At 42.4% G+C, this 23,268-nt stretch overlaps 1 protein-coding gene across 1 annotated transcript in view; it reads right to left on the bottom strand.

Moving 5' to 3' along the window:
- LOC310854731 (MAM domain-containing glycosylphosphatidylinositol anchor protein 1-like) overlaps positions 1–23,268 on the bottom strand; it is a gene marked incomplete at both ends in the record, with an annotated part of 191,228 nt that overhangs the window by 99,423 nt on the left and 68,537 nt on the right. The window contains one exon of the mRNA XM_083759404.1: positions 16,769–16,943. Coding sequence (XP_083615530.1) covers positions 16,769–16,943 — 175 coding nt within the window. The remainder of the gene's footprint in view (positions 1–16,768; positions 16,944–23,268) is intronic.

Here is a 23,268-nt window from a genome sequence, read left to right as displayed (position 1 = left end):
TAGCCCCTGTGTCCCGAGTGAGATGGTCTGAATTCCCATCTTGCACTCCTATCAAACAGACCAGAACAATTAGTAAGTGGCCTCAACATAAATTGTATTTTATTTATAAATCTGTGTATATAAAATATATATCCCTCTTCAAATACCTTATCGTTACCACAACATATCATTCACGTGAACTACTTTGTTTATGCTTATTCATTGCAATTATCCGCATTATGCGCATTTCTCGCAGTCAGCGAGCACCGCATATAGCCCAACGTTCGCTCCCTCCTGCCCGGGTAGAATCCAAGCTTCAACCTGGCGGGGGTGTTATTAAAGGACCACTTCACCACTTTTCAACCTATCTTCATATAATATGTCCTCACTAATAATCATGAAAAAAATGTGCAATTTCTTTCTACTCTGTCTGTGTCTCATAGGAGGGCTGTGGGCAGTTCATAAACCGTCTTCCAGTGACATCATCGATGGGGAAACTGCAGGCTTTCTAGTCCTGAAAAGTTGCAATGCGAAAATGGAAGCCATCGTTCTCACGATAATGAAAATCTAAATATTTTTGTAAGAAAATCTTGTTTTAAAAAATAAAGCTGCCTAATGATGATGTCACTGGAAGACGGTTTCTAAACTGCCCACAGCAGTCCTATGAGACACAGACTGAGTAGAAAAAAATCGTTAAATTTTTTCATGATTATTAGTGAGGACCTATTATATAAAGATAGGTTGAAAAGTGGTGAAGTGGTCCTTTAATCCATCATTTCAACAAATAAGCATAAACAATTAAACCACTTCACATGAACGACATTGATAACTAAGAGATTTTGGGGGGGGGGGGGGATATGTATAAATGATGATGTCATCATCCTTGACTGGAGGCTCAAAATACAACAGCTTGTATTAAGTAACAAGATGAACCCCTCTCTGGGGGTGTTACCAGGAAACTGCAGGAAGTGATGACAGCTGTGTGAGAAAGGGCCGATTGAAATCTGATCATCCGTATTGATCAGGTGGTATTGGATGGACTGCTGGATGTCTGCATTATTGCACCGTCATGGAGATGCCATTATATCACATTTCTATTGGCTTTACAGCAAGTTCCATTGGGAACAAACCGTTATGCATTAAAGGTGAAATGAAGAATTTACCAAGAACAACACAACTTTAGCTTGATATTAGTATAATTTCACACACACACACACACACACACACACACACACACACACACACACACACACACACACACACACACACACACACACACACACACCTGTACTGCAATGCAAATAGCAGTTACATTCGGACACAATTTGTTTGTATACACTGTACAGCCTGTGGAGTACCGGTAAATATACAGTATTTATACCTTTTCCAGTCTGTCTTGTCTTGCATTGAGTGGTTGAATTGTAGGTGAAGTCCTCTTATCTTTTTGTTCAGCCTCCAAGTATAATTGTATGGCTGTTCAAACTCTTTAACGCACAAATAATACAATTACTCAAACTGCAATTCCAAAAAAACTATTCATCAAGCCACACCTTCCAACTCGACATTTCACGCGTTAATCTTCTCTTCAATGCGAGCCCCTCAATAATAACTATTTCAAAATGGGACAACAGAGACTTCATTTTTTCCTGGATGAATTTGTACTAACCAGTGATTTATTATGCTCGGCGGGTATATATTTCCACACACTTTCTTTTCATTATAATTATCTCTCGCTGGCATTGCCTGCCATTGATTTATACCTATAACCCATTCTGACCGGGCACCCATTTTGGTGTCAGCATCATGTTATGCTTTAGCTATTTAAAAATAGCAGATCTACAAGCTCATATCGCGCCACCGAGTGGCGCGATACGAGCTTGTAGGTCTGCTATTTTTTGAAAAATCGAAGAACGACTGACATTTTTTAGAATCTGATCTCAGGTCAGAATCAGATCATCAGACCAGTGTGTGTCCGGCGGAAACCTTGTATGAATCTGATCTCAGGTCAGAATGGGATAATGCTTCTGTTCGCCCCGAGAAAACAACGCCAGTGTGCAGTGTGCACAAAGTGCCACTGTTATGGTCAAGATAACTCCAGACCTACGGCGTACAGTATAACCTTCACAGAGGGGAGAGAGACAATAAACACCACGCACGCATGCACACACGCACATGCACATGCACACGCACGCACACACACACACACACACACACACTACAGCTGGCCAAATACAAGTACAAGTGGAGTGATCTTATCTACTCATGGTCGGAGGGCAGGTTATCAACAGGCCACATCTGCACGCACGCACGCACGCACATGCATAGGGCTGTCAAACCAACTGAATCAACTGAGTCAATTAATTTATAGAATTAATTAGATTAAATTGTACAGCTGTGTGATGATGATGGATAGTGGCAACTAATGTTGAAACAGCGAGTTTCCATAATGTTGTGTAAGTGTTAAGCAAGTAATACATAGGTCACATCTTCTTACTGTATAGTTACAACCTCACTAATTGGCTCTCAAATCAATCTGTGTCCCCACAATAACTGCATAGTATCTGCTGGCCATTATTAAGTTGTTATAAAACCATGTAGCTGCTGTCATTGTATTGATGGGAGCTTTTTATTATTTCTTTATTTCAGACAGTGTGACACAACTAGATGGAGCCTTGAATCTTGAATAGATGAGGTTCCATTGTGGCTAAATCATTTGAATATCAAGTGTTAATTACATTGCATGTGTAATGACAGGAAGACTATGTGCATGGCTGCAGTTCATCTGTTTCCATCTGTCCATCCATCTGTCTGTTAACCCATTCTGAACGGGCACCCATTTTGGTGTCAGCATCATGTTATGCTTTAGCTATTTAAAAATAGCAGATCTACAAGCTCATATCGCGCCACCGAGTGGCGCGATACGAGCTTGTAGGTCTGCTATTTTTTGAAAAATCGAAGAACGACAGACATTTTTTGAATCTGATCTCAGGTCAGAATGGGTTAATCAGACCAGTGTGTGTCCGGCGGAAACCTGGTATGAATCTGATCTCAGGTCAGAATGGGTTAAAGACTGGTTTTGGTTGAAACAAACTGTGGACATTCTGAAGCATCCCTGATCGTAGACCCACAAAGTCAGTATATGAACGTTTTGCTCAATCGATATTGAGGACAATCTCCCAACTCGCTTTGCTAAAAGCCTAAAACCGAGTGGAAACAATTAAGAGATACAAACCAACGTTTGTATGGTGGTTCTTCTGACATGATTGTTTTCCAAAGCAATGGGCTGTATACTGCAGCTTTGTTACGGCTGTCCTTGCTGACGTTACCCCTTTTCCACCGGTTGGTTCCCAATGGGAACCGGTTCAGTTCTTTTTGGTTTTTAGTCCATGAGCCAGAGCTCCAAAATTGGTGGGCAAACTATACCCTATATTAAATTGTTTATAGGATCAATACAAGTAAATTAATACATGATAACCCTTCCACAGTAGTAGCTTTTTCATGTTTTTGATTATTTTGCATATTTTCCTACATACTGCCTCATTTGGATATTTAAAAATGTAAAATTTGTAATACAATAAATCATTGTCTTCGTGTAAGTACTCAATTGGGGGAGTTTAATGGTGATAACAATCTAATATAGGTATGGTTTTGCCCACTCAATTCATAATTCACGTTTCAATTTTGGAGCTCTGGCTCATGGACTAAAAACCAAAAAGAACTGAACCGGTTCCCACTGGGAACCAACCAGTGGAAAAGGGGCCATTTAGAGGTGCGGGACAGAGATCTCTCCAGGACATCTTGATTAGATGGCTATAGATTTAGATGTTGGGGATGAACAAAGGAACAGTATCATCAACCTTCAAGGGGCATCATGTGCTGACAGCAATCACCTCCACACCACTAAACCACAGGCTGCTCCAAGACCCTGCATATGTGTGTTGATGTGGTTTGTCCCAGGGGGGGAACCCCCACTACAGAGGGGTGCATCCTTCCCCATCGCGATGCCCCTATAGTGAGTTAGTAGCATTGCAATGCCGTAGTTTAATGGTCGTCTGGGGTGTTAGACAACAAAGGAGAGAGCATGGCCAGTGTGAGACAGAGAGGACATAACACCCACATAATTAACTAAGTAATGGCTCCCATGCAGCAGTGTTGTGACAGCATAGCTGTTTGAGGAGCTATAGTGTTGATATACTGTACTGTGACACTGTACAGGACACTACTGTCTCAATCACTCAATTTATGTGCATATAATTTGGAGATATTACAAGAAAAGTACATGAGTATATTGAACTGCAGTAGAGATTCTCTTTCCTAACTGGCTCTAAAACAGTGTGCCACCGGTAGATTTGATAGACATGTCAGCCCTCTATGCGGCTGACACGCACCGACTGCTTGCAAGTTGCACCCAGGAGGTTGTCACGGTACCGAGAACTGGCGGACCCAAATGCAGACACAGACAAATTAAGTTGGGGGTGTTTATTGGGGGTGTTTATTGAAAACAAACTGGCAGGCAGGAAGAGCAGGGCAAGGTCCAAACAGGCTGGTCAGAGCATGGGCTGGCAGACAGGCGTGGTCTGAGGAGGAGGAGAGGAGAGCGGTGAGTACAGGCAAAAATGTAAACTAAAACACTAGAAAACACGACGAAAACTGAAGTTCACTGGGAACAAAAACTGGTAAATGCTGGCTAGCCTAGAAGGTCTACTATACCACTGTGGTTGATTTAACAATCTGGCGCTGGTGATGTGGGAAGGCCGGGTCTTTATAGGCTGGAGTTGATGAGCTGATGGCAGGCAGCAGTGTAGATTGGAGATAATGAAGGGACTGGAAACAGGTGAGCCAAGTGATAAATGGAGCCAAGCCTACGCCCACACACATGCCCACACATAGCACAGACACTGACAAGACAGAGACAGACGAGAAAAACACAGCCCTGCCTGGGACTGTGACAGAGGTTTTGCATTTTAGCCAACGATATATACAGTAAGAGACCTTTTGGTTGTACTGTTTGTGGCAAAAGGTTGTGAATAATATTTCTAAGACCAACACAGAAGAAAACCATTTACCTGTACTTTTTGTGGTAAAAGCCATTGTTCTTGACAAAGGCATTAACAATATTATGTAGCATCCACTTGATAGACAGGTGAACGACTGGCTCAAATGATGTCACGTTTTCTTCACCCAGCTTATTACAGGCGGAGCCAAAATCATGATCGCAGCGTCTTATCTGTCCAAAGTTTTGATCACAGTTGGATGGGCCTCAAAATCACCCAAAAGCTATGTCACGTACACCCAGGGATGGCAAAAATGCTTCTTTTGTAGCATTTGTTTTAAAGGGACTCAATGACCGTCAACCAGTGTTTTGATATTCCAGCCTACTAACTAGCTTTGAAATGTGTGAGCTGAGCTGGGCCTGATTCCAGTAAGAAAACAACACACACACGCACGCACACGCACGCACACACACACACACACACACACACACACACACACACACACACACACACACACACACACACACACACACATCCGCTGGCTCAGGGTACATCCTCTCTGCCCGAGAGAGTCCAGATGGAGGCAGGAGAAGAAACTTACTACTGCCACCATCTGGCAGAGTCAGGTTATGCAGGAAACATTACTGCACAATTTACTAGCCACAATAAATGTTTGCAAGGAGGCATATGAGTAATATATCTTTACTTTACTTATTACTCCTTAGAAAAAGTAATAATATTACGTTACTTATTACTTGGAATCAAGAGTAATACTGTTACATATTACTTTATATTACTTTTCAACCGGGCCCCTTCCACCCGCAAAAAGAACACAATCTGTTTAGGCTCTGTGTTTCTCGTGCGTCTTTAAAAAGATGCTTCAACACGTTTAGATAAAGTGTTTTTTTGCACAAGCAAAGTTTACAACGGACATTAATATACTTGGCATCTTTGACGGACAAGAATGCAAAATAATACCGATACATTTCTCTGTCAAGGTCTGTCTGTACTCTGTTGTTTTTTTGGAAGTGAAGCGAGACCCCAGACGCATACGCTATAGGTCATAACTGTGCGCAGGCTGTGCAGGCCAACAAAAACAGATCTACAAGCTACAACCATAGAGTATATATATATCTATAGAGAAGACACCCGAGTTCTCCTCCCATCCACTTGCATTAAGTTGCTCAAAAGCGCATGAGGCGGATTCACTCCTCCTTCCGGGTAGGAACAGAGTGCATTCTGGGACGGATGGTGAGTGGCCCCAAACGCATGAACGCGCTGCCGTTGAACACGCACGAGCGTCGTCCGTCGTGAACGTGTACAATGATAGTCAGCGGACAGCGCGTTCATGTGTTTGGGGCCAGGCTGCAATACCTTCATTCGGCCACTATGTCCATTTCGCCTCAAGATTTCCTCTGGGTGCCTTCTCTATAAATATATATATACTCTAAGGCTACAACGCACGTCTGTTTTTACGTGTTGATAGCTTGTAGATCTGTTCTATTTTTGCATGCCATGCAACAACCATCTACTATGAGTGCATAACCGAACGAATGATCCAAAACAAATGACGCTCATTTTTTAAGTGAAAGTAAATAAGTAACGAAGCGTGTTTTGGGCAGCACACGTCTGGAAACACGCATGTGACAGATGGTACCAGAGGCTTTTAGCTAAAGATCCAATGTTCTATTATTCAATGTCTCCTACTAACACCACCCTCTCTCTCCCTCGCACGCACGCACACATGCACGCACACACTATACAGTATATTAATTTGTCACAGGCTATGGCAACTATTAACAGAGCATACTGGGCTACTTGGAAAACCTCTATCAAAACACTTATAGGCTATAGCTATTCACTGTCTATGGGGAACATACCAGTATAACCTGGGGATCATATATGATGACCCCAAGTAGGCTACCTGTAAACCATATTCACATACACTAATCATATTCAGAAGCAAGTGACAATATGCAATCATTTGCATTTAGTTAAGTATGCAAAGTATTCAAATTATTCTAATGTAAATGGAACGTAATTTGGATAATGGACAAAGAACCCCAGAGAATATCTGCTTTCTCTGAACTGAAAATAACTGAATCCTAATAAGAGACAATGGACAGATTGTCATTTTCACCAGCTGGTATTATATTTCAGAAAGAACATTGGTTTCAGCCAGGTCAGATAAAATCAATCTTTCATTCTTTCATTGATCTGAGAGCATATATAGTTTTCTGCCAGAGAGAAGCTCTATGCTTTTTTCCTGTCAAATTATTCTCTGAAGAATGCATGAAATATCTTCATAGAATATGCACGCCAGTCTATTTGGAATTCTAATGAAAACTCAACTCTACCTAATCCTTAGCACTGCTCATGCCTTGTATCACTTTGTGTTGCCCATTTACGATAGAGCTATAATAATCATTTTGACCACTATATCCATATTTATTCAAAAATAACAGATATACAAGCTCACAGCTCACAAAAAGTTGGAGAACCACTGCCCTCCATTACAAAATCTAGTTGGTGGCTGCAGTCATTTAGTCAGCACAGAAAGTTCTGTAGTGACTAACACCCTGGACAACACTGCTTTTATGCACGCACGTATGCACGCATGCACGCACGCACACAAACGCACACTGATTGTGTAATTTCACCTATAAGCAGAAACTAATGTAACTTCAGGCATAGGCCTATGCTAAACCTGATGATCAGTCACCACAATGCATTGTGGTGACTGATCATCAGGTTTAGCATATTATTAAAGGTCTATTTTCATATGAATGGAATAGAAAGCTTTTCATGCAGTGCCTTGAGAGATGGAATTATGTGTCGTTCGTATAGAATTAGGCTACCGTAAATTATGACGGACACAATGATCAACGGTTGGACAGTGAAATATGTAATTATTTCACGTGGGATACAAAAACATAATCCCTGTGTGGCATAGACGTGTAAAAACACCCAAAACTACCGTCACCGTCAAGTATAAATAATAGTGGAGACAGTTCACAGCCAGGCAAGGTTGAATTAAATTGAATTAAAAAAGTACAACTTCTAACATCTTAGAAAGAAAATTAAAAAAAATAGATAGGATCATTCATTTCCAACTTCTGATCTGTGTGTAAGAGGGAACTGTGAGAAATAAATAAAGAATATTTCCATCTCACATAAAAAAAAAAACTTTTGATATCAGAAAGCAGAAGTTAATCAAAACAAGTGTATTCATAAGAAACCGAGTGCCTTCACGCTTCACCTCACCTTTTCATATAGCAGTGTCTAGAAGACATCGTCGTTCATTCAACAGATGACAATAACTCTCCTACTGAGCTTTTATAGAAAGATGTGGGTGCTTTTAGCGCACACACACACACACACACACACACACACACACACACACACACACACACACACACACACACACACACACACACACACACACACACACACACACACACACAGGCATCTTATCTGAAACAGACCATCTGAATGAACAGGATTCATCCATCCATCTTCAACCGCTTATCTGTAGTCGGGTCACGGGGGCAACAGCTCCACCAGAGTGCTCCATACTTCCCTCTCCAGAGCAACATTAGTGACTTCCTCCTGGGGGATCAGCGTTCCAAAGGCCAGTGAGTCGATGTGATCCCTCCATCTGCCCGGGGTCTCCTCCGAGTCCTCCCATTAATGTGATTGTTAATAGTATCTTCCTATATCTTCATCTATCCGTTGTCTGGGAGACAATGGGGTGTGTGTGTGTGTGTGTGTGTGTGTGTGTGTGTGTGTGTGTGTGTGTGTGTGTGTGTGTGTGTGTGTGTGTGCGTGCGTGCGTGCGCGCGTGCGCGCGTGTGTGTGTGCAGTGGTGGAAAGTAACTAAGTACTTTTACTTAAGTACTGTACTTAAGTACAATTTTTAGGTATTTTTACTTTACCTGAGTATTTCCAACTTCCAGTACATTTACTTTAGTTACTTTGGCGATTTTAATTTTGATTAGAAAACTATACATTCAACCCAATACATTTTGGCGATTTGAAAATAGCATTGCGGACGCATTGTGAGCTTGTAGATCTGCTATTTTCAATAGATTTTCAAGTACATTTTCAATTCCGTATACTTTTACTTGTAACGAAGTATAGTTCTAAATTGCAGTATTGGTACTTTTACTTAAGTAAAACAATGGAGTACTTTTTTCCACCACTGTGTGTGTGTGCGTGCGTGTGTGTGTGCGTGCGTGTGTGTGTGTGCGTGCGTGCATGCGTGTGTGTGTGTGTGTGTGTGTGCACACGCAGGCGGGCGGAGTGTTTATCCCATTCTGACCGGGCACCCATTTTGGTGTCAGCATCATGTTATGCTTTAGCTATTTAAAAATAACAGATCTACAAGCTCATATCGCGCCACCGAGTGGCGCGATACGAGCTTGTAGGTCTGCTATTTTTGAAAAATCGAAGAGCGACTGACATTTTTTTAATCTGATCACAGGTCAGAATGGGTTCATCAGACCAGTGTGTCAGTATGAATCTGATCTCAGGTCAGAATGGGTTATGTAGTGGGTGGGGGGGGGGGGCTGTCTCATTATCACAGAGCTCCTGTCACAGCTACAGATGCACAATGCACACTCTGCCTGCAATTATACCAACCCCACGCAGAGCTATAGTGACATGCATTCACAGTGTCTCTGGTGTATACGTGACATTACCATGACTAAGAAAGGAAAGAGGCCGCACGCACAGCTCGTATAGTCACGATGCTATAAACCTTATTATTCCAACGTCTCGGCAAACAGGTTTGCCTTCTTCAGGGTATCATATACCAACCTGTTTGCCGATAACGTCGGTTCTTCGTCAAAGTTTTATCTCGGCGGTCAGCACCGAGCTCCCCACTACTGGTGTGCGCTCCTACCTTTTTGTTTGTACAGTACGTGACATTACTGTATAACAAGGTATCCATGCTGCAACAAAACTAGGGCTTATTTATTATACACCGGTATTAACCCATTCTGACCTGAGATCAGATTCTAAAAAATGTCAGTCGTTCTTCGATTTTTCAAAAAATAGCAGACCTACAAGCTCGTATCGCGCCACTCGGTGGCGCGATATGAGCTTGTAGATCTGCTATTTTTAAATAGCTAAAGCACGACATGATGCCAACACCAAAATGGGTGCCCGGTCAGAATGGGTTAAATGTGCATGGAGTCGTGAGACATTCATTTTTTATCAGAGCAACGACTTGACTGACAGGAATACTGGAATACAGGAGAGGAAGCCTGACAGATGAATGATGAATGTGCATAGATGCACGCATGCATACGTGTGTGATTGTGTGTCTGTGTGTGTGTGCGTGCGCACGCGTGTGTGTGTGTGCACGCATGTCTCATTACAGTGTGCGTATACTGTATCTTGCCTAAAACCGTTAACATGGGAAAAGAGGCAAATTAATTTGCACTTTCCTTCACAAGGCCAAAGCTCCACCTACTGTGTTGCGTTGCGTTCGGACGGCGTAAAAATAAAATAACCAGGCGAATGGGGGCGAATGCAACGCAGCGCAATGCAACACAACGTTGGCATTGGAGCAGCCTTCATTGATTAAAATGGGAACATTCCCTGCATTGATGCTGATGCGATGCCCAATGGCTGCAGTGGAGCTTCTGCATTTTGAGTTGGGAGTGAGTAGGGCACTGAGTAGGCAGGGACTATACCTCTACAACATTAGAGTGAGAATATGTTGACTTAACAGACACTGCCTTATGCAATCCTTCATGTTGCTGCTTCTCTCCACAGCATAGTATACTTTTAAAGTACACTAAAATAAGTACAAAATCATTGTTTTATCTTAACTATGAGAGGCTACAAATTGCATGTAATATCACACTTAAAACAACTTCAACAGCTTGGAAACACTCCCGAGCGATCAGTTGTAATTTAATTGAATTACTCCGCATCAATTTCAATGTCCCAAGGAGGTATATGCAGTAGGCTATATTATACAAATGTCTATTTTGTAAACGTTTTTGTTTCACTCTCTGTTTATATTTCTACATGTATGTCACTAAAAGTTAAATGAAAATGTTGTGGAATGAAAGCTGTGACTTTGTGTATGTCTCCAGTTCAGACTTTTGATATCCTATTAGTGTAATATATAGTTAACATGTTGAAACTCCTTTGTCACAGTTGCTAACAGAATGTTTACTATTGCATAGTGACAAAAGCACTCACTTTGTAGTTTGTATGTTTCTGTTCCCACGCGTCACACCGCGACTCATTCTCACGTTCACACTCTTTCTCTCTTCATCACCTTGTTGTGTATGCACAAAGAGGGAATGTGATTTGGCATCACATTTTAAGTGAACAATCTATTAAAATAAAGTATTCAGCCGTCTGGCAGAGGAAACAAAATGGTAAAAAGCACAAGAGCAAAGAAATAAAATGATCAGAGTAGATGAAAGGAAGGGGATGGAAGTGAGGGACTAAGATGAGAAGGAATAAACAATGGTGTGGGTGTGGGGCTGAGGGTATAAGAGAGAGAAGACAGAGAAACTGAAAAATAATCATAAAGAAACTATATAAAAATATATATATCTGAGCCAAATAAAAGCAATTTAAAGAATCACATGGGGACAGCACAGACAGCAGAGACACAGAGGGAGAAACACACAGAGAGAAACAGAGAGGGGGAGAGATGCATAGCAATCAATTAAACGACACAACAGATACAGTGCAGCGTGCGAGCATGCGTGCGTGCGTGCGTGATTGTGCACCTGCTGACCGGCTGTCATCATTGAGCAATTTCTTTTATTTTGACCATACCATTAACCCTTGGACTACCAATCCCAATTTTTTTGTTTGGGTAACAAATTGGCATATTTTTAATTCATCGTTTTAACATGAACAGATGTTTTTTTTTTTTTTTTTCCATTGCTAGTGTATTCTCTCGAATTGCCACCAGATGGCGGGAACGCACCATTATGCTGATTTTGGCCAAAATAGACTAATCTTCCTAAGTCACTTCCGGTTCAACGATCAACAACATCCGGCAGTATTTTGACCCTAGTCACTAGCTTGGCTGGTCCGGATTGCTAAGCTAATGCTATATTTTTCATATCTAAGTCAAATTAACCTCAAATCAACCCCAAAACATCGCAAAATATCACATTTTTTACAGCGACGCACATAGAGACGGCGCGCGTGCACGATAGCGCACGATCACGCGGATTTCGGCCGTTTTTTGGTAAATCACATCCAACATTAGTGATATTAGCGAAAAAATATAAATTTTTGCTCCGTTGAACCCCCGATAACTGATATTGATTGTCATTCCGTTAATTCCGTGAACGGGAGGTTTGTATTTTTAGCAATAATCCGTTTTTTCCGTTAATTGTAGCCCAGGGCTTAACAGACACAATCTTAAAATATTCATTATGCTTTAATGAATATGCTTTAAGTAGCATGCGACGTGAAAACTAGGGGTTTTCAAGATTCCAAATCCATTCCAAGCATTAGCAAGCAAAAAAACACTCTTTGGTCTAAAAACGGCCAGGTCAGCACATTTTGGCACATTTGTGGCTATGGCCGTGTTTTAGCCCAAAGAGTTGTTGTTTTGTGCAAAACGCTTGGAATGGATTCAGAATCATGAAAACCCCCATACAGTAGTTTGATACTGTAGGGGGTAGTTTATATTATAGGTTGTTAATGGTATGGTCACCTATAACCCCCAATAAAATAAATTGCTCAATGATGACAGCCGGTCAGAAGGTGGATTCGTGAATGTATTTGAAATGAATATTTTAGACCAATAAAAAAAAAACTATATACCAAATTTCCCACTTTCCCACTCGCAGCAGTATACCAAAAGCCATATAATTCCAGCTCACCTCCACAAGGAAGTCTTTAGAGAAATCCAGTGAATGAAAACCATAATCGCCAACGATCACATCAATAATGTTGATATTTGGTAATGTTTGGTAGACCACTTTTTGGTAGATCACTTTCATCATCATCATCATCATCATCATCATCATCATCATCATCATCATCATCATCATCATCATCATCATCATCATCACTTACCTGTGAGTGTCCTTGATGGTAAATCCTCCCGAGAAAGGCACAACCTCTGCTAAACTAAGCTATACTGTATAATGCTCATTAGCTTCAGCCCTAATAACCCATTGGGTATTTCAGGCGATACAGTATTTCTGTTCTGAACTAAGCTAAGCTTATACAAAAAAAAAAAGTTGTTAACCATTCAGTGTGTTTCTGAACCAAGTCCATCCCGTCAGTAGAGGCTACTATAGCTAGAGTTAATCCCGCCCGCTCACCGCCCCACTGTCTCACTGGTCAGAGTGTCGAGGGTCATGGAGCAGCTGCTTCATGGCTGCACACAGAAGGAAGATTTTGTACAATGTAAAATGGAGTAATGACGGGTTGGGGGGTAAAACTTTGTCTCTCGGGGTTGAGAAGAAAAAGAGCGAGAACAATACGGTGGAGAGAAGTGGAATGTAGTGAGGCTAGAGATAATAAATGACGTGAAGGAATGGAGTGAGACTCTCACTCTCACTGTGTGAGTGTAGAGATATAAATGAAAATAATGAAAAGCGATTGAGGAGAATGAAAGTGAGTAGTATAACCCATTCTGACCTGAGATCAGATTCATACGAGGTTTCCGCCGGACACACACTGGTCTGATGAACCCATTCTGACCTGAGATCAGATTCTAAAAATGTCAGTCGCTCTTCGATTTTTCAAAAATAGCAGACCTACAAGCTCGTATCGCGCCACTCGGTGGCGCGATATGAGCTTGTAGATCTGCTATGTTTAAATAGCTAAAGCATAACATGATGCTGACACCAAAATGGGTGCCCGGTCAGAATAGGATAAATGAGTATAAATGAAATGTGACTTATATCTGTCTCTGCCACCCGCTCTCTCTCTCTCTCTCTCTCTCTCTCTCTCTCTCTCTCTCTCTCTAACTTCTCTGAATGTCTCTCTAATGTGGTCCTGAATACTCTTTGTGCAAAAATCACACCTGTGTGACCATACTTCATCCATTCATTGTCAATGGGAATTTGTTTGTCTTATAACATTGTCAATGGCATTTAATGTTTGTGCTAGGACAAGAGTCTATGCTATAGCTAGCGCCCCTCAAAGAATCACACCCATGTGAAGTGAGGGGCTCTAATATATTAATGTCTAACTCTAACTTGATTAGGTGATGTAATGGTGATATAAAACAAACGGTGCCAACACAAACATTTAAACACCATTAACAATAATAAGACAATATGACGTATAAGGGGCACTTTATGACGTAATTGTCCCTCCATTGTCAATGGTGTTTACAAAACAAACATTGAACTAAAGACAAACATTACACCTGTATATAGGAGGGGCTAGCGCCCCTCAAAAAAAATGAAAGAAATCACACCCCTTAAGTCAAGACTGAGATAGACTAACAGACACATAGTAACCAATAGCCATGTTGCTACTGGCTAATAGATACCCAAACACAGAATGTCCCATGTTGGAGCAGTTACCAAAAAATTACATTAGTGTAGAAGTGTACTTTCATTTCATAATCTCACCATGCTCTTTCTGTCTCTTCTTTTATCGTTATTTCCTTTTCTCTATTCTGCTCATTCATCCTCATTTGGCCCCTTCCTTATTTACAACTACTGGTCTCTCTCTCTCTCTCTCTCTCTCTCTCTCTCTCTCTCTCTCTCTCTCTCTCTCTCTCTCTCTCTCTCTCTCTATCTCTAACATTACAGCTTCTGTCACAGCCACAAATGCAACACAATATGCCTGCCTGCAGTAACCAACCCCACGCAGAGCTGGTAACACATTCCTAGTAACAGCGCTTTGTGCGAATCATTGAGTCGATGCGTGTGTGTGTGTGTGTGTCCGTGCATACGTGCATGGATGCTGCAGGCGGTGTGTGTGTGTGTGTGTGTGTGTGTGTGTGTGTGTGAGAGAGAGAGAGAGAGAGAGAGAGAGAGAGAGAGAGGGAGGGGGGCAGGATCGTACTATGGCAGATGTGAGATATGAGGGGACCCCCCCAGTGAAGCAGCCTTGTCTCCATGGCCTGTGGCCCCTGACTCAGAGGGACAGGGGGGACGGCGAAACGGACAGCAGCACGGGGCCCCTATAGCCATAAGCACTGCTTCATGGACATACAGTACAGATCAAAACGATGTACTGTACAAAGACCATCCAGGCGGGGTGGGTGGGATGGGAGAATGGGGGTGCAGTTTGTGGAGAGTGTTCCTCTATTTGGAGGCCAATATACTGTATATATACTGTGTACTGGGCCCAAAAAACAAAGAGGCTTTTAGATTATAGTATATGCACTTTTAAAAGACACGTTGGCACTCCCCTTAATTCTGACCTGAGATCAGATTCTAAAAATGTCTATTACATCCTGACAGTTTCATTATTAACCCATTCTGACCTGAGATCAGATTCTAAAAGTGTCTTCGATTTTTCAAAAATAGCAGACCTACAAGCTCGTATCGCGCCACTCGGTGGCGCGATATGAGCTTGTAGATCTGCTATTTTTAAATAGCTAAAGCACAACATGATGCCAACACCAAAATGGGTGCCCGCCCAGAATGGGTTAAATCCAAAGAGCATTTATTTTTAATATATATATCATTTTTCTATTTGTTTTCATTGAAAATATTCCCAAATGAGGGGTAAAAGCAAGGACACCCTCATTTTTCCTGGAATCAATTTATTTGCATCAAACTCATAGTTAAACCCATTCTGACCTGAGATCAGATTCATACGAGGTTTCCGCCGGACACACACTGGTCTGATGAACCCATTCTGACCTGAGATCAGATTCTAAAAATGACAGTCGCTCTTCGATTTTTCAAAAATAGCAGACCTACAAGCTCGTAGCGCGCCACTCAGTGGCGCGCTATGAGCTTGTAGATCTGCTATTTTTCAATAGCTAAAGCATAACATGATGCCGACACCAAAATGGGTGCCCGTTCAGAATGGGTTAAACCCTATGTACTGACCAGGGTCCACTATGGATTCCACACTGGCTTCCTCGTTTTCCCCGCTCTACACCAAATCTCTTTGCCGAAAGACACAACAAAACAAAACAAAACAAATATCACAAGCTTGTAGATCTGCTATTTTTGCTGCTAATAATGGTTGTCTATAATTTTGCGAAATGTGCGCTCATTATGAAATGCTCATACTATAGAATATGTCATAATACTACAATTGAATCCTGTAAAAGGGTTTTCTCTGCTGTGTTCCTCTCTCTCCCTGTCTGGATGACGGAAATCAGTCCCACTTATCCGTTACAAAGTCTGTTACAACTTGTTGGGTATAAAGAAAGCATCTGGTTTAGGACTGAGGGACCGGACCGTTGGTTGGTTGAGAAACAGTGGGCTAAGGGAGCCCGTACCACCTGGTAGTAACCGATTATCAACGACACTGTTAATCTATCCCACCGCAACGTCACCACTCCACAGGGAGTATCTGACCAAAATACATCTCTGTAGAATCCTCTAGTTGAATTCAATCAAACATTCCTAAATATCTAAACAATTTCAGGGGAATTTGCCAGAAAATGTTATAGGAGTGCATCTGAAAACACTTTCAGATACTCCCATGAAAAGCCACGCACGCCCATGTGGAACTCCGTCATTCAACTCTCTCTCTCTCTCTCTCTCTCTCTCTCTCTCTCTCTCTCTCTCTCCGTCCATACTGTATACATGCAGTGGGAATAACCAAAGTGGTGTTGATCAGCTTTCGTTCTCTCTGTATCCCTCGTCTCCACTTACACTGCACGTCTACACGGATGGACTTGATAGCAGCCACCCCCACCCCGTTGTCAGCCTTGCAGTAGTAGCGGCCCCCCTGCACTCTCTGGATGGCCTTGATACGCAGCGTCTCATTATAGATGGGCGTCTCCTGGAACTTCTCCGACGCACTGCCTGCCGTCTTCGTCCACCTGACCTGGAGGTGGGGAGAGAGGGAGAGAGAGAGAGAGAGAGAGAGAGAGAGAGATGGGGAGGGGTGGTTTGTCATCAGTTTTTCGAAAGACGGTCTGAATGCAAAATGCTTGTGATGGATACATATATATTATATTTTTTTGTCTAGAACACTAAACTGCCTGCCTAAATATGTCCCAAACCGCCCCCCTAAGGTCTTCCACCGCCGGCCTGCTCGCTTTGCCCAAAAAAATGGCAACTAAAAAATACGGGGAAGCAGCTTTTTGCTTCTACGGGCCGTCGGCATGGAACAAGCTCCCTCTGTACCTTCGTCAGGCAGCCTCTGTAGACATTTTTAAAGCTCAGCTCAAGACCCACTTCTACAACATTGCCTTTAATTGATTTTTTTTTCTTTTTTTTTTTTCATGTCCTCACTGTACTGCATTACTGCTTGTTTTTTAATGTCGTTGCCTTGCTTTTCTTTTATTCTCCATTGTTCTGTAAAGCACTTTGAGCTGCATTTCATGTCATGAAAGGTGCTATACAAATTAAGTTTTATTATTATTATTATTATTATTAAACACAATTATATTTCTGTATAGTTTTGTTGCTGATGTCTGAGGTGGGTGGGTGACCGTGGGTCTTTCAGTATACCTTCATTTTTTTTCTACAGGCAGGTGTTTGGGTGAATTTCACCCGAGTTTAGTAATAAAGTGCTATAGAGAAAAATCCCATACACCCACAATGGGCTTTTTTCTTTTATATTAAAGAATATATATTAAATATTAAAGAAAAGTATAGGCCTACCTCAAGTTGTCATGTATTGTTGTTTACTTCAATGTATTTTTTATGAGAATACATTGTTATGGAATATATTACATTGGGTAAAATATACCCATGCTTAGTCATGGTTATAGAACACCAAACTTGCTGCACGATTATGGACACAACTATAGCCAACATGATTATTTTGACCAATATTGAATCACGATTATTCATTGAATTGACTGATTTATTTAATGCACACTACTTTCATATTCATGTTGTGTGGTCCTCTTTATTCACTCAACCCATTCTGACCTGAGATCAGATTCATACGAGGTTTCCACTGGACACACACTGGTCTGATGAACCCATTCTGACCTGAGATCAGATTCTAAAAATGTCAGTCGTTTTTTTTTAGATTTTTGCAAAAATAGCAGACCTACAAGCTCGTATCGCGCCACTCGGTGGCGCGATATGAGCTTGTAGATCTGCTATTTTTCAATAGCTAAAGCATAACATGACGCCGACACCAAAATGGGTGCCCGTTCAGAATGGGTTAAATGATGTGCATTGTCAGAATAAATACCAAAAGTGGGTAATAAATTAAATAGAGATAATGGCTTTCACTATTACATATTACACATGCCGCTAATTAACACGTCAATGTCAATGCTCGGATGATCATGTTCATTTAATTGGTGGGACGCCACATTGGTGATCACGGCATTAAGAGATCTTGACAGGGTCTTTATGGTTCGCTGCACGCTTCAGTTCTCCCATCAGTTCATGGGAGTTCACTGTTATGTAAGGAGCTACGCCATGCTTTCATTTATAATCAAATGCACACACACGCTCGGATGCACAGCACCTCACACACATCTCTAGGCTATGTGCCCACGGAAAGGACGCACGCACACACTCAACTGCATGCGCACATACACGCTGTTCTTGCTCCGCAATGAGATTCTGTGTGTTTGTGTGTGTGTGTGTGTGTGTGTGTGTGTGTGTGTGTGTGTGTGTGTGTGTGTGTGTGTGTGTGTGTGTGTGTGTGCGTGAGTATGTGTGCGTGTGTCCATTAATCCCTATTAACCTCTGTGTTTTATCAAGCTGGAAGAGACTATATGAGACATCATGTTGACAAAGAGGGCACAGCGGATAATGGGCAAGTTAATAGTGTGTGTGTGTGTGTGTGTGTGTGTGTGTGTGTGTGTGCGTGCGTGCGTGCGTGCGTGCGTGCGTGCGTGCGTGCGTGCGTGCATGCGTGTGTGTTCCTCTGTGTGTGTAGGTTATAAAGTAGGTTATGGATTATCGGATTAGCAGGGCCTGTTTGTTCAGCTCTGTTTGTAGGATGGATTTGGTTGAAGGAGACCACCATTGATCAAATCAACTAGGTATGCTTCTCCTGTGTGTGTGTGTGTGTGTGTGTGTGTGTGTGTGTGTGTGTGTGTGTGTGTGTGTGTGCGTGCGTGCGTGCGTGCGTGCGTGCGTGCGTGCGTGTGTGGAGGGGTGTGTGTGTGTGTGGGGGGGTGTGGGGAGGTGTGTGTGTGTGTGTGGGGGGGGGGGGGGGGTGTTACTGCTGTTCAATGCACTTCTGTCCGTGGGCACTGCATGCCATGAACTACCGTATAAAGGTCTCAAATAAGGTGCTTAACCCATTCTGATCAGATTCATACGAGGTTTCCACTGGACACACACTGGTCTGATTAACCCATTCTGGCCTGAGATCAGATTCTATATTCTATTCTTCGATTTTTCAAAAATAGCAGACCTACAAGCTGTGGCGCGATATATGAGCTTGTAGATCTGCTATTTTTCAATAGCTAAAGCATAACATGATGCCGACACCAAAATGGGTGCACGTTCAGAATGGGTTAATACTTGTCACAACCATGTAACTGCACCCTGTTTGATTCCCATCGCCATGATGTCATGTTTCTAATCTAACGTATCCAAGGAATTCAATTGCACTATATTATCCCAAACAACCCAGTTTGTTTCATATACACTGACCATACACTCTCATACAACGAAAGTACAATAAGGGTCTTGAGGACACACTGACGTTTCTAGGCAAAGCACTGCATGCTTATTTTGTATAGTACATTTCATAATGTTCCTGATTAAAGACTCAAAAACAGACCCTGCAAGGGAAGTCTCAAACCCAACAAAAAAGGCTGTAGAACACATCGGATTCTAACCCAAAATGGGGCTTGGAATATAAGGGGTATACTTGAACCCTGCAAAGAAATATTCTAATCAAAACATCTGCAATGAACTGTATTGTATATATATTTATTATTATTGTATATTTAGTCATGGGACATGAACCACACAGGACTCAAACTCCACTAAGCTACTGTATAATTGTGGGACTCACCTGAATTTCCCCCACGGGATCAATGAAGGTCTATCTATCTATTTAAGGACGGGCACTACAGCTGCCATGGAGATTAGATCTGGGGATTTGTATCCAGGCTCCTCTTAGACTACCAATTTATTCACCTCATTGACAGCAGAGTTCATGTTCAACAAACAGGCATCTTATTTGTTCCTATATTGTAGGCCTACACTTTTGTAAGAGACAAAAACTAAAAAAACTAAAAACTAGCCAACACACCTGAGAGTAGTATAAGTGACATCATTCTTGAGGGGTGATCATTCATTGTTTTGTATACATGCATAAAGTTGTTAAGAGTGAAGTCCACTCCCGTGGGGAGAGGAAGGGTGGCAGGGGTCAATATGACTGAAAACGAATAGGCAGGGATGGTGTAAGTATGCGTAAAAATCATATTTAGAAAATGTTTCAGATGAAAACCCTCCCCCAAAAAAACAAACAAAAACGATGACAAAAATGATTTGAATCGAATATTTAGGAAAAGTCATGGAAGGTGGAACCTTCTGAGAGCTTCACGGTCAAACATGATCAATTTTAAAATCTCAAAATGGGTCAGAAAGACCTCACAGACATCTAGTGTTAATTGACTGTCTCTGGCAGTATGGATCGTCTCTTATATATTCCCTCAGTAGCCCACCATGCACCAGGCAGGCAAGGACCACCCACTGTCTTTAACAAAGGAAGCTGGGCTGTTCTCAGACATCTTTTCTGAAGTGATTCTTGAATCATTGCCATCAGAGTCAACCATACAGCAGTTTATCCATCCGACTGGCTCAGTTACAGTGAATCCGCTTAAAATGATAATCCCGTTATGTGGGAACAGTGTTTGGCACAGACGCAAACCCTCACATGCACACACACACACACACGCACACGCACGGACGGACACATGCACGGACACATGCACGCACGCGCGCGCGCGCGCACGCACACACACACACACACACACACACACACACACACACACACGCGCACACACTTAACTTAATTTACCTCATTCTGCTCTTTTTTTCATTCATTATAAATGTCTGTGTTCCAGTTCTTGCTTCTTAGCAGACATAGCAGGCATGTGTGTGTGTGTGTGTGCGTGCGTGTGTGCGTGCGTGCGTGCGTGCGTGCGTTTGCTTGCACGTGTGTGTGTGTGTGTCCATGCGTACGTGTGCATGTGTGTATTTGTGTGTGACTGAGTGCACTACCAGTCATTGGTCAACCTTACCTCAAGCCCTAACCTAACCATAACCGCCATAACTTCAAGCACGGAGCAGCGCATGTTTGCCAACCTTAATCCGGTCGCTTTCCGCGTGTCTGACTATATTGGCGGGTTGGAAAAGCATATACGGACCCCGTTGTGAAGCAGTTTGGATCAAGACGTTATAGAAATGCAATAACAACTCAATCAGTTGTGGCAATAAGAAGGAACGGATGACAGATAAGACTCTAGCTAGAACTCTGACGGACGGGTCAGAAAGAGTCCTGCCCGAGTGGTTGTTAAGAAGAACTACACAAGTTCAATAAGGACGGTTGCCCCCGATATAAGGAGTGCTCTGCGTGGGGGACAGACCGTAAGAAAGCTGGGAGGGAGACAGTGCGGGGAGACAGGCAGAATAAGACATTTGGGACTGTCTCACAGAAAGTTAACCCATTCTGACCTGAGATCAGATTCATACGAGGTTTCCACTGGACACACACTGGTCTGATGAAACCATTCTGACCCGAGATCAGATTCTAAAAATGTCAGTCGCTCTTCGATTTTTCAATAGCTAAAGCATAACATGATGCTGACACCAAAATGGGTGCCCGGTCAGAATGGGTTAAAAAGTAAGAAAGCTGGGAGGGAGCGAAAGAGGGGGACAGAACTTATATTAGGGAAGCTGAGAGAAAGACTATGAAAGGAAGGCATGGGAGGAAGATTGGTCAAACCTGTTTGACCAATCTTCCTCTTCCTCCTATATATATGCCTCCTATGCCTTCCATGTCTATACCACCAGGGGTGGACATGGTTCCAGAGACAAGCATCTGAGCCAGGACACCATCAGTGTGCACACACACACAGACAAGTTTCTCTAAATGTAAAGCAGAAACCAGTACAAAGGATGATCCAGAGCAGTTGTCCAGGGCTGTGGAGCTGCAGAGACGACACAGAGTTCAATAAATCTGACTTAGTGATATTGAACACGGAAACACCTGTTTGTACCTGAGTCACCTGGACCTGATGAACATATCACTGTCCTGACTCTGTAATGGGACGTCCCGTCTGATGATCGAGTTACACTTACATCTGAAACCTTAGAGGAGAAGGTCAGAGTGATGATGGATGGATGATGGATGCAGATGTTGTGGGTGGTGGTGGATGTTTTAGCTGTACTGTAGACAAAATCATTGAATGTTGTCTCTCACCAAATGTGGTGCACGCACGCACGCACGCACGCACGCACGCACGCACGCACGCACGCACGCACGCACGCAGGCAGGCAGGCACACACACACACACACACACACACACACACACACACACACACACACACACACACACACACACACACACACACACACACACATACACAATGTTTTAATTATTTATGTCCTAAACAGATGTACAAGAATGCCCTGAACAATAAACACAGTGCAGTCAGATGATAGGAAAACAGCCTGTTCCAAAGTGCATATGGCAGAACATTGTTACATACAATAATATTGGCATATACTTGTCAAACATGCCAGACAACAGTCATGGGTAAAGGAAACAATGCCTCCTCCAAATTGAGCGGCTTCTTATAATAGCTGACACTGAGCAGTACCTCCCTAACGGTTTGGCCCTTGTTTTAAAGAGAGGCCAGCCATTTGAAGGCCCCTCACAGCCAACTTGTGCACGTGCTTGTAGACGTGCTAGACAAAAACCAAAGGTGTAGCTGTGAGATGGTCTGCTCTAGCTGATGGTAGGCCTTTAAAAGAGGCAGTAGAGTCTTGTAGAGTCGGGGGGACGGGGGGACTGTGCTGCTGCAACACGACGTTCCTTAGTTATAAGCAGTTGAATGTGTTTGTTTTTGCCCAAAACCACCAGAAAGAGCAGAGAAATTTATATTTTTCATAAATCTTTTAGCATTATCCAAAGAAACACAAAATTAGAAGAGCAAAGTAAATACACAACCAAACTCATAACCGCATAATAACCTGCAGGTTAAATCCAAAA

Source organism: Protomyctophum parallelum (genome assembly GCF_964188405.1).
Source record: "Protomyctophum parallelum genome assembly, chromosome: 2".
NCBI lineage: Eukaryota > Metazoa > Chordata > Actinopteri > Myctophiformes > Myctophidae > Protomyctophum > Protomyctophum parallelum.
Note: the sequence above shows the minus strand (reverse complement) of the source record. Positions and strands in the feature narration are given on the sequence as shown.